The sequence below is a fragment of the Copadichromis virginalis genome, linkage group LG8 (genome assembly GCF_057382275.1).
Source record: "Copadichromis virginalis isolate Kocher_CV1m ecotype Utaka linkage group LG8, C_Virginalis_male_GT1.1, whole genome shotgun sequence".
Taxonomy (NCBI): domain Eukaryota; kingdom Metazoa; phylum Chordata; class Actinopteri; order Cichliformes; family Cichlidae; genus Copadichromis; species Copadichromis virginalis.
The window spans coordinates 25,071,744-25,089,964 of record NC_140625.1 but is presented as its reverse complement, the minus strand read 5'-3'; the positions used below and the strand labels follow the sequence as shown (position 1 = coordinate 25,089,964).

General features: G+C 42.3%; 1 protein-coding gene across 1 annotated transcript; it reads left to right on the top strand.

Annotated features, from left to right (window-relative positions):
- Positions 1–1,561: 1,561 nt before the first annotated feature.
- Positions 1,562–17,987, top strand: hs3st3b1b (heparan sulfate (glucosamine) 3-O-sulfotransferase 3B1b). The gene is made up of 2 exons (XM_085466745.1): positions 1,562–2,425; positions 17,234–17,987. Exons 1-2 carry the CDS (start codon positions 1,845–1,847, stop codon positions 17,850–17,852), a joined length of 1,200 nt encoding a protein of 399 aa, XP_085322871.1. The 5' UTR covers positions 1,562–1,844; the 3' UTR covers positions 17,853–17,987.
- The last annotated feature ends 234 nt before the right edge of the window (positions 17,988–18,221 follow it).

The following is an 18,221-nucleotide window of genomic DNA, read 5'->3' as shown; positions in this document are numbered from 1 at the left end:
GATTATATTATCTTCAGTTCTTATTACAATTCAGGCCGTTGTTGCGACGTGGCTTTGACTCTTGCAGTCAAAACTTTAGGGGGGAAATGAATCGTGCTTGTTCGTGTGTAATAACACGCATGAAAAAGAAGGCTGCACAAATCATTAAAAAAAACCCCACAATAGTTTATCAGTGGGTTGGCTGTTTCATAAAAGGGGCTAAAATACCGCGAGGTTTAAATCATCGATCTGTTTTGAGTCATCTCCAATCGAAAAGCACTCGGTGTCCCTGTTCTCCTCTCTTTTTCTCTAAAATGAAAATTTAATGCATGTTTCCGATACTCGATGCGTTTTATTTTCTGAGTTTGCTGAGCTTTGGAAGTTCTCAGATAAAAAAACAAAATCATAATAATAAATAAATAAATAAAATAAAAAGCATGCCTTGGTTTGGAAGATGGCTGAACTATGACCAAAAAACCTCTCCAAACAAACTATATTTTAAAAGTTTGCCTACATTAATGCGAGGGATACTTTTTTTCAAGAATAAATTAATAAAGACACCTTCATGGCATACTTTCTTTAAAAGTAAAATAAATAAATAAACACACGAAAAAAAGATTAATAAATGCAGATTAAAATCGTGATTTTCTGCTTCTCAAGCTTTTGTCAGAAGCAGGATATTAGAATAACAAAGCCCGGGAGAGCACTCATGTTGGATTATCGAAGTATTGTTTCCTGCTTTGCATCGTTAATTAACGTGCTGAGTACTGAAAAAACTGCAAAACTAAGTTGGAGAACTAAGCAAAGTTATTGTAATGCGCGAAAAAAAATCCAATTAAGACACACGTTTAATACAAAGGAAATATACCTGGGAGTTATAGGCTAACTATTATTATTATTATTATCATTATTATTATTATTATTATTATTATTATTGTTGTTGTTGTTGTTGTTGTTGTTGTTATTATTTAGTATGTCATTGTTAATAGGTTCTATTGCTCTTTATGGGGGGGGAGGATTGAAATTTTTGATAATATGTACAAAATATCAACTAAATAATGAAGTAACGCTTCCTGTTTCCAGTTCTAACCGCCAGCACTGTGCCCTCCTCATTTCTTCGCATTCACTCACAGTCTGTGTCATTCAAATTATGTGGTTTGTGAACTGAGATTATTTTTGCACTGTTTATGTAGCCTATAGACATTTTTTCACCACCATTTTTTCATATTTCTGACAACATTAGCTTTGGAATTCGTAGTTGAAAAAAAACCATTTTGAAAATAGATGGGGGAAAAAACTGTGTGAACGATGAGTGAAACATTTAAAACTTCAGCTAATTGAACTCTTTGCCCGGTGTGAAAGTTTTCCAAACTCTCAGCAGAGTCCCGCACACACGCCTCATTTCCATACCCAGGATCCCACGGCCGGACTCGCCCATGCTCCCACCTGATTGGCCCGCTTGTATCAACATAAGCCTTGCATATTTATCTCCCTCGCGGCTATTGGCCGTTGCCGCCGTCATTCTCGCGCGCGTCTCTGTATAAGGTCTCGCGCTCACCCAGGAGCTTGTGCAAACCTGAGATGAGGCTCACGCGGGGCTGTGCTGCGCCTGTCGCAACTCAACACTTTCCCCAAATTTAAGTACCCTTGTGATTATCGTTTCCTCCATGCCTTCTCATTCCTGGATGCACCGATCCATCCGCTTTTATTTAGGCTAGTTTATTTGTTTGTTTTATTTGTAGGGTTTATTTATTTTTAGTTTTTTTCATGAGCATGTGCTTAATTTTGCAAGGATTGCAAAGGTGCCACCGGGAGTGAGTTAGGCAATATGCGCCGCTGGGATATGGTTTTCAACCGAAAGGCTTATGGAATATAGCCTGATTTTCCACAACCTGTATGCCTTCTGGTCCAGCCCCGTGAAGAAGAAACTAATACTGCTCAGCATCATGTTTTTAATCTGGGTATACATGCTGTACTCATGCGTGGGCTACTGTTCCACCATGCCAAGTTTGGTCGTGGAGAGTTACCGGGGCAAGGAGACTGGTTCTGCGGTGGGCAAGAGGACAGAGAGCAGCAGGACGGACCTGGTGTCCAGACTGCTGGCCAAACCGCAGCCCTGGGAGGATATAGAGAGTGACTATGAGGAGCCGTCCATCAGGACCGCTGCGTCCAGAGACCTGCTCAATAACGAGCTGGACTCTGACAGAGCCGAAGACTGGGACGAGATGCACGGGGAGCACCAAAGAGCCCCGGAGCCCAGCGCCATGTCCAGCTTCTCCAACGGCTCCGGGAGCAAGAAGCTGCCGCAGGCGATCATCATCGGTGTGAAGAAAGGAGGGACCCGGGCTCTGCTGGAGTTTCTCCGGGTCCATCCTGACATCAGAGCCGTGGGAGCGGAGCCTCACTTCTTCGACCGCAACTATGACAACGGGCTGGAGTGGTACAGGTAAAACTAATCACCGGGCGTTTGTTTATCTGGATGCAGGGCGAATACACTTTTCCGGGGGAAGAAACTGTACGAAAGAATTTGCAATGCAGTGCAGAACAGCGATGCTGAATTTATTTAGTAAGCCAGACAAACAAGGGTCGGAAAGGCTGTAGATTTGTGCGTCAGATTTAGAGGTTGCACACAATTTTTTGTAAGCTTGTTCATTTTTCAATCCAACAACATTTAAGTCATTTTTCTTTTTTAAACACAGCTTAATCTATTTACTCATAAATTGATTTATATGTCACTCATTTGGAGCCCATCAAAGCACACCAAATTCTAACAATTATCCAACAGGTTTTGAGTTTATTTCACAACTTAAACCTTTAAATAAACACACGGGTTGTTACCTCCGCTTTGTTCTGTATGTTTACGTCCTTTTGGATGTCGGCAGCACAGATTAGGCATTTTTAATTAACTGTTAATTTTGAGGGTTAATGGCTTGCTTTTTTCCCCCTTCCATCGCGTGCGTAATTTTGTTTTGAAAGAATCGAAGAATTGAAAGCGCATTATGTAGCCTGATAGAGATTACGGTGAGATTGGCGTGTTTCTGCGATGTGCAGTGATCTCTGTTGGACACAGTGCAATATTGCACCTCCACGGGGATGCGTACTCAGGCTTGTATGTCAGATTCAAACCTACTTTTCCAGTTTCTTTGATTGAGTCGTGTTATTTTACGACCAAGGAGAGGTTTTAATTAAATTATTTCTCATTTATTACGTTTGTACGGGCTACAGTCAGGTCCTGACCGACCTTTCTCCTTCGCTTATAGTGAACAAATACGGACAAATTTCAGACTACTCAGCTACAACGCCTTATGAAAAGAGTCTTGAAGCGCAATTCAAGAAAATCTGACCAACCTCACTGTGTTAAGACCCAGTTAAGAAAAAGGTAAAAAATCAGTTGATTTGTTAGATCAGGTTTGGAAAATTAAAAAATCTCAATATTATTACATGTTTGTCCCGTGGAATATTTTACCTAATAGTGTTTGTTGCTCTGAAAGGGGTTCAGCTATTGTTATGTCAATGGGCTTAATGCAAGTAAATGGCATGTAAAAGACAATGAAAGGATTCTTTATAGAACAAAAGCCATTTACCATCTTCAGAGGTCCAGTCTGAGATTATCCTGGTCACTTAAGTGTTAATATAAGGAGCTGAGGGACTATTGAGCTTAATGACCATACTTGGCAGGTCACAGCACAGACAGACTTAAAAATATATTCTAATACTAGTTTTACACATATTTTGTTTCGTTTTAGTTATATTTTACTTATCTTATTTTTATCAGTGCTCAGGTATTTTTTTAAGCTATTTTTAAAATGCAGGTAAAGTTCCAGCTGTTCATTTACCAATGGTCAACTGATTTTATTGATTTATTATCATTTACTAATTGATAAAATGACACCTACAGATGCAATGTTATTGTTTACGTTATAATCACGCTTTCAAAAACATTTACCCAATGTGGTTAATTACCATCTTTATTTATTTATTTTTTTAAGTTTAAGTTTTGTATGAATATAAAAAAAGCAAAGTTCATCAAAAGATTTTACACTTTAAATTGTGATCACGTCTTTGTGATTTGTTTTTCATGTGCTCGCTTTGATAGAATCATTGATTTATTGCAGCCAGATTAACTGGTTTGGGAAGGCGGTTATTTAACTGACTTCCAGCGACTGCATGCCCAACTTTTCTTGTATGGGGAAATGTGAAAAAGTACAGTCAGCTTTTAGACTATGAAATTCAATACTTTTTCAAAACCATGTAAAGAAATCAGGACTCAAGGTTTTGTGATAGAATTTTATTATTTGTTGATTATTTTGCATTGGAAACACAAGCTATTCGACAGCACTGGAGCAGTGTACACTCCACATTATTTTTATGTGTTTTATTTTTTGTGATAAAGGCGTTTTATGCTTTGGAGGCACATCTAAACAGCGCTTATGTTAAACAAAAATCCATGAACTTTTTGTTCAAGTTCATTCAGATTGGTAACAGCAAAACCTGTTATGAAATACTTCTGTTAAAGAACTGCAGTGAGGAGTGAACATTACAGTGAAACAGCTGGTGTAAGCAGTCCCTGTAGTGAAAAAAAGGGTTTCTTTTTCGAGGGTGAGGATGGACAGAGAAGGGAAATTATACTTAATTCATTGCTGATCCCCCTCACTGTCCCATTAGAATAAAATACTGGAGACGATTTGGCAATTTGGGAGGGGAATACTGACATTTTCCAGACAGAAGCAAAATTGTGTGGCATTGAAATATTTTCTGTGGGAATGTGATCAGAGATCATGGTCATTTATGGAGACAGTTATGTGTGTGTGTTTGTGTCTGAGTTGTGTAACGTACCTCTCATTGTTTGTTGATTTGCACAATCTCCCTGTCATGCACCATTGTAACTAGCTTGCACCATCCTCGCCTCCCCCAATGGGCACGCATTTAGCGTTGGAATTCCACCAAGTAAATGCAGCCGCAGAGAGAGACAGAGAGAGCAGAAAAGACTCGGGCAGGCAGCGGGAAGAGAAGTTTCAAAATGAAAGGAGGTGGAGATAACAAGTCCTTTTGTGGATTTCTGATGTTCTTTGACAGTTTTTAGTTGTGCCAAAGACAAACACATGATTCATGCTTTTGACCGAGGGGTCCTTGTATCAGGAGGTACACATTTTCGCAGTGAGGTCATGCATGAACTAGCCCCGACGAACACACACGCACACACACACAGAAAGAGTGACTCAGAATTAAGCAGGCCACTGTGACTGAATGTGAAGAGGAACATTGGTTCTTTATTTTCTATTTGCATCTGTTCCCTGGAGTAGTGTAAGCGAAACCGGTGTTATCTGATAATAATTTTAAAAACATGTATGCTTCTCTATAGCACACACATTAATGGCATAATTGCAGTAAGGTCATTCATAAAATAAAAAACTAATAGCTCCCAAAGAATAAGCACAGGGAAAACAGTGCAAGTGCTTTTTTTAAATTAACCACTTTCATTTTTGTGTGATTTTTCACAGACTGGTGTAGAACAAAGATAATTAGCAAGCAAACGTTTGTAACTGTGTTTCACTTGATGGAATAAAACAATCAGAGAGAAGTGACAGGAACGCTCATAAAAAGTTGGAGTGGTTTGGCTTTTTTGAGAGTTTATAGAAGTTTGTATTGAAGTTTTTAAGAAACTGCGAATAGCTTAAATCAGTTTTTTCCCTCAGTTTGTATGATCTTGTATGTCACCTTGAAACATGCTTTAACTCATGCACATTAGCTGAAGGCCTCTCTCCTTCCACACCGACTTTGTTTTCTTCAACTTGCAGTATTTTATTTATTCCTAACTCTTGTTGACTACAGTCCTCATCCCGCCCTGTCAGTCTGTGGTGCATATTGCTCTCTTCATATCCCATTTAGCCGTATTTGCTATGAAGGGGCTTTGATATGTAATTACTGTGCTGTGGTTTTGCTGTCGTGTCGCGGGCTCTGGTCTTAGCTCACTGTCAGGCCCAGGCACTGTTGACGCTGTCGCTCCTCCCTCGGAGTGGCTTTAGCATTAAACGAGAAGCTGTACACATGTCGGGCAGGGTGCAGTAACATAGTTTACGGCCATATAGTGGTATGTGTCATAGGTTTTCATATTGTGGTGTTAACTTGTGCTATTACTAAGCTCGTTTTAATTAGAACCTATCAGAGGCTGTCAGCTGTTTGTTCTCCGCATGAGAATTTTTAAAAAGGTTTGCTTCTGGTTGTGAGTTTAAAGAAGTGGTGTGTCGAAGTAAAGTAATATAACAGTTGGATCGCACACTTCATGTGATTTGCAATCAAAGGTGATTCCAGTTCTGTAGAGATTGTTCTGTCTGAATGGGTGCCTTCCCTGAGCAGGATGTCTCGCTGGTCAACCTTTGTATCGAGTCTGTGATAAAACACCGTGGAGGTAAACGGACTTAAAAAGCAGTGTCAGTAAAAGCTACTTACAGCACCACAAAAGGACAAGTGGAGCATTGTTGAAAGGGGAACTTCCTTTAAAAAAAATGAAAAGAAACCAAGTTCCTCTATCAGACTTAGGATGCTTGCGGAAGTCTGCACTGTTTGAAAGCCGTTATTTATCTCTACCCCCACTGCTAGTTCTTGAGGTGGAGTCAGACTGCATCTCTTGACCATGTCAGAGACGGTTCTGGATGGGTGCACGTCCTTTATCTGCTCGCCACAGGGGAGCTCCTATTTCCATGTAGGTGACCCATCCACTTTCTGTTGCCACTGACCTCACCCTCCTTTCTTCCTCTGAATGGCCAAAAGGGCCACCTGGTTCTATAGAGCATCATTTGACCAACAAAACATCGAGTGCTAATGTTTGCATACACGGGATGTTTTAAGGAAAGTCAGTGGGTACGTGGAAGTGTTGTTCATTCAATACATACAGCGTTATTGTAATAGGCTCAGCTGTGAAACCACAAATAATCTTCAGTTGATGTCACAGAAGACTGAAACTGTCAGACATCATACACAAATGTCTCCATGGCCTGACCCCTCTGGGATAGCCAGTATTGATTGGTCAGGCTTGATTGGAGGTAATGTGTAGAGGTGGGTTAAGAGCCTTTGACTGAGGTCAGACCCACGTCTGCTTGCTGACAGGGTCTGTGTGTTGACCATCTGCAGAGCTACAGAAAGCTGCTGGAAGCTACAAGCCCCACAGGGGATCTTACAACGCTTCATAAACAATCGCACGACAGCAGAAAACCTACTGAGTTATGTACAGGAAGACTTAAAAAAAACATTATTTTTAAACTGTGTTTGATAAAAATCAAGTACTGAAAGTTTAAGTGGCTCTCATTCAGATGGAGCTGCAGTAAAGACAATGCCAGATTCATGATTAGATACTTTGGCCCTCTGATTGTTTCCTGATTCCTGGAACTCCACAGTTCCTCTGGGAATGAGCGCCCGGCCAGCCAACCGTACAGCTGACAGCAGGTTCACATCCTCTGCTCAAATCCTCAATAGCAGTGGCCAACGTGAAAACAAGCAGTTTGAAACTGTGCCTCCGTGTTGGCTAAACTTCCACCTTCAGTTCCCATATGGGTGGATTATTCGTCAGTGGCACCCTGTTTCTCATCGGTGCCTCCCAGTTCTTCCCCCAAACATCATCCTCAAATCTCTTCCTTCTTTTCCAGTTTTCCAGCTGCGCACTTGTGTTGCTGATGTGCAAGAATGGTGTCACATGTCATACTTGGTTTTTACATTTCTGGGTGGGGCTCACTGCAGGCCTCGATGACCAGCCGTGACCCACTACCAGAGAAGGCTTTGGTCAGTGTAGAGGGGCGAGGGAAGCCCTCTCCTCTTTGCCTAAGCTGGCGTAGCCCGGTCAAGAATACAGAGTGACCTTGGGGGAGGTGGAGAAGCAGGGAAAAAAGGCAGCTTTTATCCCCAAATTACAACCGGTTAATAGTGAAAGGGGAGACCTGTGGAGAAGGGAGTGGCAGCGCTGTGCCGTGGTGGTTTGCATCCCCCATCCTTCTCCTGTTGGTGTGCAGAGAACACTAGCCACACCAGTGAAGACAATATAGCTGCAACAGACAGCAACCTCCTGCTGAATCAGAGGATAAAAGAGGAGGCTGACAGGAAGTTGCTGTCAACATTTGACTCAAATGGATGATGCAAAGAATAAGAAGACAAAGTCATTCAAACAAACACAAATAAACCCACACAAACACATTTTTAAAAGACACATTTTGTGGCATTGTTTTTTTTTTTGCAGTTCTGTATAAAAGGAAGGTTGGATTGGGGGCTATGTTGGAGTGACTTAGGGATTGCAGTGCATGTAGTAACATCTGTGTAAGTCAGGACTGGCGCTGCTTTGTTAGATGTCAAACTCCTCTGGTTACACAATGCCAGCGTGCTATGCAAAATCACACACCGGGGCGGCATTACACTGGCTTGTGTCAGTGTAAATAAACAATGGCATCATAAAAAGAGGCTTGAATGGCATTGATGTAAAATCTCTCTGTTTATAATGCCAAAGTAATTCAAGCCCACCAACAATAAAATGCAAAGAATTCAAATGAAGTGGTCTTGGAGCAAGGAGAAAGGAAGCTTAGGATGGAGAAAGCGGTATACAAACCCTCCCTCTGTGTTACGTGTGAATTAGACCCTTTTTAACGAGGTGATAATTTGGATGTTGTTTTACATGTCAGAACAGAACCAGACATCCTCCCTCCAGAGTTAATGGTCAGTCATTGCTGCTAAATAAACACTTTCTGGCACATTAAAAAGGTTCCCCTGGAGGCTGCTGGAGACAGACACCCGTATACCATTTTGTTAATTATTTACTGTTACTCTTCTAAAGGTAGGTTAATCAGGTGAGTCTTATGTCCTTTCCAAAGGAAAGGAAAAGTAATTTAGGAGTGGGAGGAACGGAAAAAAACTGATGACGGTAGACCTTTACAGCTTCACTTGTCCCAGGTATTAAGTCCCAGAGGTAGCCATTAGGGTGTTGGAGAGCGAGCCTGCCTGTGGGAGAAAGGAGGACACGCTTTCTCTCTTACACTCACTCACTCACACACACACACACACACTCACACACACACACACACACACACACACACACACACACACACACACACACACACATAACACACACAGAAAGAGAATGCAAGGAAGGTCTCTCGAGGTTTCCATTAGCCTGGCAGTAAAAGAGCAGAGCTCATTAGAAACCTCGAGCTGTCTCCCTCCACCTTGGCTGCTCGACACTAGTCACTCTCTCCATTTAGATGTACTCCCAGTGCTGTTGGGCTCTCGTAAGAGCTGTAAGAACACTTCAGCTCACCTCTAAGACAACCTGGCCAAACTCTACTCAATGCCAATTATTTTTCCACCACGTGCAGTTTTTCTCTTCCTTGTTTAACTGATCTAAAGCTGAAAACTGCACTCAGTTACTTTAGAAGCAAAAACTACTCCTCCATTATCTGTAAGTTATATTAATATTACTGTAGCGGTTATGTGCTAATTTAACACCAAAACACCCCAACAGGAAGTCAGATATTAAGATCTTAGTGAAGTTTATTTATGAAAGGTGGACTAAATTTTATTTGCTGAAAAAAAGATGAAAAGCCTGATGATTTCTATCTTTGTGTGAAGAGTGCCATCAAAATAAGACTAAAGATAGTTTCCAAATCGGAAAATTTAGAGCATTCTGTGTTTTGGCATGTCTGTTAAATTATGGATGTGCGCTGGCATTTGGAAGCCAGAAATACATCAAAGTGAGCTTATCACGAATGTGTTTAATCGCAACATTCTTTTTTTCCCTCCTAAATACTGCAAAATTATTAATTGCGTTGCTATTTTTAGACCCTGGCAGCACTGGAAGCACTTGCAGAATTCAGGAAGGTGACTTGACATGTAACATGTTTATTTACTAAAACCACGGTATTTCTCTAACCCTAGCAAAGCATAACACATAACCACCAGTTGGAATCTGGATGGAAACCCTGCTCTTCTGTGTACTGAGAGCTCTGTTTGCCCACCTCCTTAGCGAAAAATGCCTCTGAATGGAATTTATAGCAAACAATGCAGCAAAACATAACTTAGTTCTATAAAGCTGAAGACAGAGTTATTGCTTGGAGATGTTATTGTATATTTATATAAAAAAATCTATCCTTTCAGACCAAGGAAAAGAGAGAGATTAAAGGATAAAAACTGCTTCTGCCACTGTTTCCATCTCGGAAAGGAGTAGGTTAATTGTCATGCTATCCCTACTCAGTATAGCTAATTATATGTTTGCTTGGGAGGCAGGCTGTCTTTAGGAATTTGTAAACCATTAACCTGCAGCAACAGCTGCAGTGTGAGTAATAGAAGCAAAATGATAGAGCCCAAACACACGCAGAGATGGTTTTGGACTTGGTGAGTGACATACAGTAGACAGGAAATCCCCTCTTTCTTGCACACACACTTTGTAGTTCACCTGTCTTCAAAAAGGTGTGCAGGCAGTTACGGATGACAGCCAATTCAAACAGGATGCAAAGTAGCTTGCTCGCTCCCTCTGTCTCTCTGTGTGTGACTGAGTGTGCGCCTAGGGAGTGGGGGTGGTGGCATGTAAGTTCTTCTTGAGTCTGTTTCATCTTTTATTCATCTCTGCTGTAGCTAGATCAAGGAGTCATGTGCCTCTTGGTGCATGTCAAGCGTCAGGAAAGCAGTCAGAATGGCTGATTCTGACTGCACACCCACACATCAACACCCAGATATGCTTAGACACACACAGAGTAGGCAAACACTTGCTCCTATACACAAACCGAGTCTTCACCTGCAGCTCCCCGTTGTTGTTTGCCCCGTTGTTTTTTCTTTTACGGTTCACTGGTTTATTTCATCCCAGCTGTCATCCAGTCGCACCCTGATACTGATGGAGTGGTGGAATGCGTGGCTAGCTCCGGGGTAACACCTTCAGCAAACACCCCAAGCAAACACATTAATTAAAGAGGATTACTAGTGCTAAACAAATTTTGGCTAGTATCACAAAGTGGAGGCTTTCACAGCGTGTCCGTCTGATGGCTGACGCACACGCAGCGAGTAGCTTGATCGCTGTGGTGGTGTCAGGTGAATCATCTTGTATCACATGTCAAACAAAGTGATGAGATGTAGTCTTAAGTGATGCTTAGATGATGGGATCTTTCACTTCTTTAAGGTTGGCCAATTAAAGCTTTTTACTTTTTTTCTTCTTGGCCGATGCTTTTAAAAGCCCGAAGGAGGAAAAATAGGACAGCACTTGCGAAGAGTTGCACATTCAAAACGGGAGGAGTTACTGCTACTTTCTTCTCCCCGCCATGCCTTTCACCAACTCCTCTGTTTTATTTATGCCACATGGTGGGCTCCCTCGCTTCGCTGCAGGGTTATTAACACTCAGTAATTCTAGGCAGCCGCCTATGGCCACAGGCCGGTGTGGTTCCAGGCCTGAATAATCTCTGCGGCTCCACACATTCCAGTGTTGTTTTCCGAAGGTGCCAGATAGCAACAAATGCACTTGAAAACAGATTTTCCGAATAGGAAAACTTATAGTTAGTTTTAAAATTGAATAATTTGTGCTTGTCACGCCTCTGCAGCGCTACCCATCATAAGGTAACCACGACAGCATCAGAGAAGAATGTCTCAACCTCACTTAAGTATTTTCAGGACATTACAGAGGGGGGTAAACATGAAGCCCATGGCATTATATGTGGTGGTTTGTTCTCTATTTATTTATTCTGCTTTACTTGTGTCTGATGTTGCCTCCAAAACCAGGCTGGGTATGAGCCCAAACGAGTGTGCATGGTCTGCAAACCGCAAGGCCTGACTCCCCTTCTTTCCCACTTTCTGTCTTTCCCTCTCTTGTCGATTCACATTGTCTCTGTCATTCACGCTCCCACTCCTACACACTGTTTTACACACACATTCCTTCTGTAAGAGGCGCTAAAATGAAGAGGAAAAAAAAAAGCTCCACATCAGTGAAGTGCAACTCCCTGACTTCAGCTTAAAATGATGGATGGACGGGTTGCGACGGTTGGGTTAACTGTTTTGTTTACTTGGAGGGTCAGGATATTCCCAGGCTGCTTTGACATAGCGCAATGTCTTGATGGAGTTCAGGGCCTAGGAGTTACATTTATCAACCAAATCAGGACTTCAAGCCCAGAATTTCTGTGTCAAAGTGTCACAGAGCTCTGACCAGTTTGTCCTCTGCAATCTGTGCTGCTCTGAGAAAGATTAAAATGCTAGCGAATAATTACACCCTGACCTTTTAGACCCGGCTGTGGAACCTTTGGCTATTTCCTTTTTGTCCTTCCTTCCGTTCTTGATAAGACCTTGTTAGCAGAAATGCTGTGATAAATGTTCTAGGTATGACCTTGAGTCAAGACCATGGGTACTATTGTTGGTGAGACGGTGGGACTTTCTAAACAGAATCGCTTTTTAGTAGAGGAACAGAGATAGGGGTGGGAAGTGGTCTGCAGTAACTCCATTAATACTGACAGGCACTCTTGACAACAGCATTCCCAGCAATTCGGAGGAGGAATTTTGCTTTCAAGCAGCACTCCTCCTTTTAGCTGCAAGATATGCCCCATCCCATGCAGGGTCCTGCTCTCAAGGTCTGAGTGTGTGATACTAGGCTAGCCTGCATTATTAATCCCTTTAGCAGACAGAAGATTTGGAGGGGCTTCCACTCAGCCACCTTCTCTTTACAGTGAAACCATTATGCACTGAAGCCAGGCTGTTAATTTGAGGCTGTAGCATGACTTTGGTGTGTGTGAAATGTACATGCACATATGGAGACTTACTCAATAGTATGGCCAAAGGAATGTATAGTTTTTGGGGTTCCCAAAGATATATCACCATCAAACTGTAAGATAAAGATGCACACAGACACCTTTCAGCCTATACTCCTGCAAGATCTCATCTTTAAGCAGGGGTGTCTGGCTCTTCTCAGCCAGGAAATGAGCTGTCAAAAAGCTCTAAGTGACCACATACTAACACCTGGACTCCTCTTCGAGTGCTTGAAAGAGAGACCAGATGAAGCTTCTGCGACTCCATTCAGAGCACTCCTCCCTCTCTGCATTGGAGTGGCCATAAACCATCTTCTTTATTCTTTTAATTTACAGCCAAAGCCATGCTCTGTGGTAAATATAATGTCAGACTCCAGGCACTGTGGAGCGTATTTCAAAATGTCTGGCTTCTGTATGTACTTAAATGCTACTTTGAAAATATTCCGTGAACCAGCAGAGCCGTGCATGCTTGCCTCCCTCAGTAGCATCTGTAGTGCGCATGTCGTGTAAACATGTTGCTTACTGCTGTTTCATAGCATGCAGGCTACTATGAACAAAACCCTCATCCATGAATTCTTTCATATGCGTTCGTGATGCACATGAAATGTCCTGCATTTCCAAATCAGGCTCAAATGCTTGTTGTCTCCTGGGTTGAAAAGATGGAAATAGGAACACTTTGGACTGTGAATGAACAAATGGCTTTCGAGATCCTTATCATCAAGTAAGGAATAAAGATGTGTCTTTGTATTTCCTGAAAATGCTTGTACGTTCAGCGCATTGGTTCATGAGAGGGTCTCGGAAGGAGGCCCTTGGAAAAGAAAGGGAGCCTTTCAGTACCTCTTCCCTCATTTCCTCCCTCTCCTGCTTTATACTCGTGAAGTGTCACTTTGCTATCGGACTTCAAGGCCTGATTGCCAAGGGTCGAGTGAACCTTCTTAGATCACTGGAAAAGAGACCGGAGTGAATGTAAAGAAAACTCAGCACAAAGTTAAGTGCTTGATTCCTCTGAAGTACCCGATTTGTTTGATTTTCTTACACTAGTGTATGCTGACAGGTTAATTGAGCCTGTACATAAACATGCTTAGAGCACTGTACAGTGTATACTGTTGTATACTGTTGTTGTGGGTGTTGTTACCTCCCATGGGACGGTAATACTCACTCCAGGGTATTCAAGCCATAGAAATCAGAGTGCATTAGCTTTAAATGCCCACGCGAGTAAAGCCACACCCTCCCTTTTTATGGTCGATACAGAATGCCCTCCGATTTGTCTGTATTCAAATAAACAAACCCTAATTTGAGATTCAAATGCTTTCAACATCCAGACATGTGAGATAATTGAAAACCTTTTGTATCAAATATAAAATCGACAGACGCACGCCAAATAGCTTTTTTCCTTTTGTCTTTGAGCAAACCAGTCATTTTGTCAGGGATGCTGTGAAACAGACAGCTCAGTGGCAGCCCGTTATCATTGAATCAAATGTGACAGGAGGGAGGCAGAAACATCAGATCGAAATAACCCTCATTCTGAGCTCTGATGGGATGAGGGCTCTTTAAAGCGCAGGCCAAAGGGCCGCTCCGCTGGCCCTTCTTTGATGCTGTCATGTGACAGCGGCTTCTGCTTTCTGTCTTATCACTGTTTTTAGCTTACCTGTCAACTTGGAATTATTCTTAATGGAAAACGATGTCCACACACACACACACACACACACACACACACACACACATAAGTATATATATGTATATAACAATTTCAAAAGTGCCACCAAGCAAAGAATTCTTTGTGATATACTATATGAGGTCCAATAAGTTATTTGGAGTGTTATTGTTTCCTATAAAAGACATGAGTTGCTTTTATCTAAAGGGGACAGGGTGATGTTTGCAGGGCAATTTTGGCACACGTTTCACTTAAGAGCTCTCCAAACAGCTTCTCTTGAGGTTGAGAAGGATGGCGAAGTGCTCCACTCAGGCCCCAGTAAGCACCCACCCTCCACTTTCTGCCCCCTCTCTACCCTGCCCCCATCCCCGCCCCTGTGCCCTGACCACTGCCCTGCTCACCCCTCCGCTCAGGGACAAAGGCTCACTTTCAAAGAAAAGGAGGAAAAAAGAGGAGCCCGGTGTCACAGAATTGCCTGTTTGCTGACGGAATCTTTAAAAGCAGCACCTCATAAATCAAAAGAGAGTATAATAGGCATTGTTTTTCCAAGAGCTACTTGTCCCACTTAAATTCCCCTCCTTTTCTCTCTTTTCTCCTTTCCTGCCTTTTCCCCTCCGGCTTCTTTGGCAGAGAGAGTGGGCAAAGTCTGAGGTGGAGATTTTTTATTAGGGGGGCCCTCTTCTTGTGGATTTGGCGCCTTTTAGGGGTTTCCTCGCCACTTTCTGACCATCCCCTAGTTTTATGCTCCTTCAACCCCCAACACTTGATTTTTTTTTAGGATTCCCTGAGCTTGGATCAGCATAATCTATCACTATGCACATTGTAACTCAGGCCTCCTCCCTATCTCCATGCCACATTGTCGTGTTGAAATCGGATTAGCTCGGGAGCCATTTGCCTCTTCTGTTTGGCTCTGAACTCTTTTTGTATGTTAGCACAAGGAATGACAAAAAGCTTGCAGGCAGTATCACCATTGTGCATCGAGAGAATGAAGAATGGCATGCAGTTTGACTCAAGCATGTTTGGTTTATACTCCTTGAGGAGATTCAAGAGGTGCTTTTCAAAAACGTAGCGTGTGTTCATGTGCTGTTTGCATTTATACATCCAGAAATGGCTTGCTGGCGTGCACGTTCTGATTTCAACAGGCTATTAATGTTTGGAAATAAGCTCGCTTTTCCCTCTCGTTTGCTCCGTTCACTCGACTGATGTGTCAGTAATCAAGATGATATCATCATAATTAGATCACAAGCACTGCATTAAGATTACACAAATGCCAACAACATTTCCATGAGACATTTTAGTGATTACCCAACATTACCCTGGGTATTTTTTTTCCCCTCCCCACTTTTCAACCTCGTGCGCACTGATATGTGCATTGACGACAGAGAGCTGATGTTACATGAATTAACCACGAGCTAAATGGACATGAACTAGATTCCAGCCTTTAGAGTATATTCCTGAGGAGCAGATGGAGGTCTGGGAACGAATCAAGCATTACAAATATCTAAATGTACAGAATGTCTTCAGCCTTTGTCACCTGTAAACATATTGTGTAGGATTACAAAGTGTTTGAATGGGATCTGCTACCATAGTACTGTCTACACAATGGGCTATTAGTGTTCTGGCCTTAACAACAAAGGCGAGCTTCAGGCTACAACAGCCTAACAGGAACCTTATCTGTGAGAGTGTTTTCCCTGATAGATCAATGCCCTCAGTTATCTCTCCCTTCCTTTGAATGATTTCAACTGCTTTTTCTTCATTCTTTGTTGGGATGTTTTATGTCTTGAATTTCAGCCCATTTTGTGTGTGTGTAACAGTCCTTTAAATCCTTTCCATCCAGCAAAAAACAGAAACATATTTGATCTCACGTACATTACACAGGCTACTTTTTCTCCCGGTCTGGGGGCCAAACAGCGAAAAGCGATCCACATCCCAATGTCAGTCAAACCGCTCTTATCGCCTCCACCATAATCTAGACTCTGAGTTTGGCCACTAGTTCTGAAATCCGATGCGGAGAGAGCAGAGTGCGTTCACTTTTCCTTCAAAACCAGTTGTTCCCATGTACCTCTTGATTATATGTCTGCATGTAACATATATGTTTAAAGCCCATTTGCCAGTTTTCGCACAAAACCAAAGCCATTCTTGTCAAAAAAAACCTTTCTGAAACAAACATCATCATCTTTCTGTGGTGCTGCATTTACTGGGGGTCCAGTAGGGTGGTAGAGAACCGTGGCCATCTATACCTGAATCAGCAAGGCAAATTTTTTGTGCCTGTTTGCTCCATTGGGCATATCAAGAGATTTTGATTAAATGTGACCACTTTGAAACATATCCAGCAGTGAGGTTTGGGGAAAAGCTACTCAGGGAAGACACATCAGATAATGGAATCTGCACATGCTGTGAGTTAATTTGGAAAGAAAATACACTGTAAGGCTCATCAGAATTATTCACAATGAAATGAAATGAAATCTTGCCCCTTCTAGGTGATCTGGGTGTTGCATTTGTCTTCTCAACCATGCAAGTCTGTGCAAGGCTTAGAAAACCTAATATGGTTAACGAGAGGATTGGTCACATTTAGAAATTCCTCTAGTTGTTTGATTCTGGAGTAAATAAAGGTTTTCTGTTTTTTCTCAGAAGTGAGATATCTCATGAGTGAGTGAGCTTGTTGATGTTGGAGAGCTGCCTGCACTAATAGGTTTTCAAGCCCTATAATAAGGCTTTACAGGCTTAGTGAGTCATTGATTGCAGAGCACAGTACACTCCATCAACTTGATTACATTATGCAAGAACTTACTGCATCTTACCCTTCTCCTAACCTTCTTTTTGGGCCTGCTTTCTTTTTTCTCTGCAGGGAGCTGATGCCCAAGACCCTGGAGGGCCAAATCACAATGGAGAAAACTCCCAGCTACTTTGTGACCAGGGAAGCTCCTGCCCGAATCTCCGCCATGTCCCGGAACACCAAGCTGATCGTCGTAGTGAGGGATCCTGTCACTAGAGCTATCTCCGACTACACACAGACACTGTCTAAGAAGCCTGACATTCCCTCGTTTGAGAGCCTCACCTTTAAAAACAGGACTACAGGGCTCATTGACACGTCATGGAGCGCCATCCAGATTGGCATCTACGCCAAGCACCTGGACAACTGGCTGCAGTACTTCCCCATGGAGCAGATCCTGTTTGTGAGCGGCGAGCGTTTGATCAGCGACCCAGCTGGAGAGCTGGGCCGTGTGCAAGACTTTCTCGGGCTCAAGAGGATCATCACAGACAAACATTTTTATTTCAACCAGACCAAGGGATTCCCGTGCCTGAAGAAAGCAGAAGGCAGCAGCAAGCCCCACTGCCTTGGAAAAACCAAAGGGCGAACCCATCCAAACATTGACCCTGAGGTGGTGCAGAGACTACGAGACTTCTACAGGCCCTTCAACATGAAGTTCTACCAGATGACAGGACATAACTTTGGCTGGGATTGATGTGAAAATGACTTTTTTTTTTTAATTTTTTGAGAAGTTGTCTTTTTTCCTCTGTAATTCAAAGGCAAGATGTGGAGATATTGTTATGTATATGTAAAATGTACAGAAAATCTATTTTATAATAATTTATTTTTATTTCTAAGCAATTAATTCACTAAGCTGCCTAACCATATTTGTACATAACATCTGACCCACGTGTTGTTTTTAACATTCCTCGTTTTTATTTTGAATTCTCATGCTCCTCCCTTGTGGTCCTGTAAACTCAGTGGATTTACTGGTGCTTCATAATGCAGATAATCAGCGAAGATTGAAGCAGAAACTAGGGCGGAAAGTGTAGAGGCACCATATTACGGGTACAGAGTGCTCACA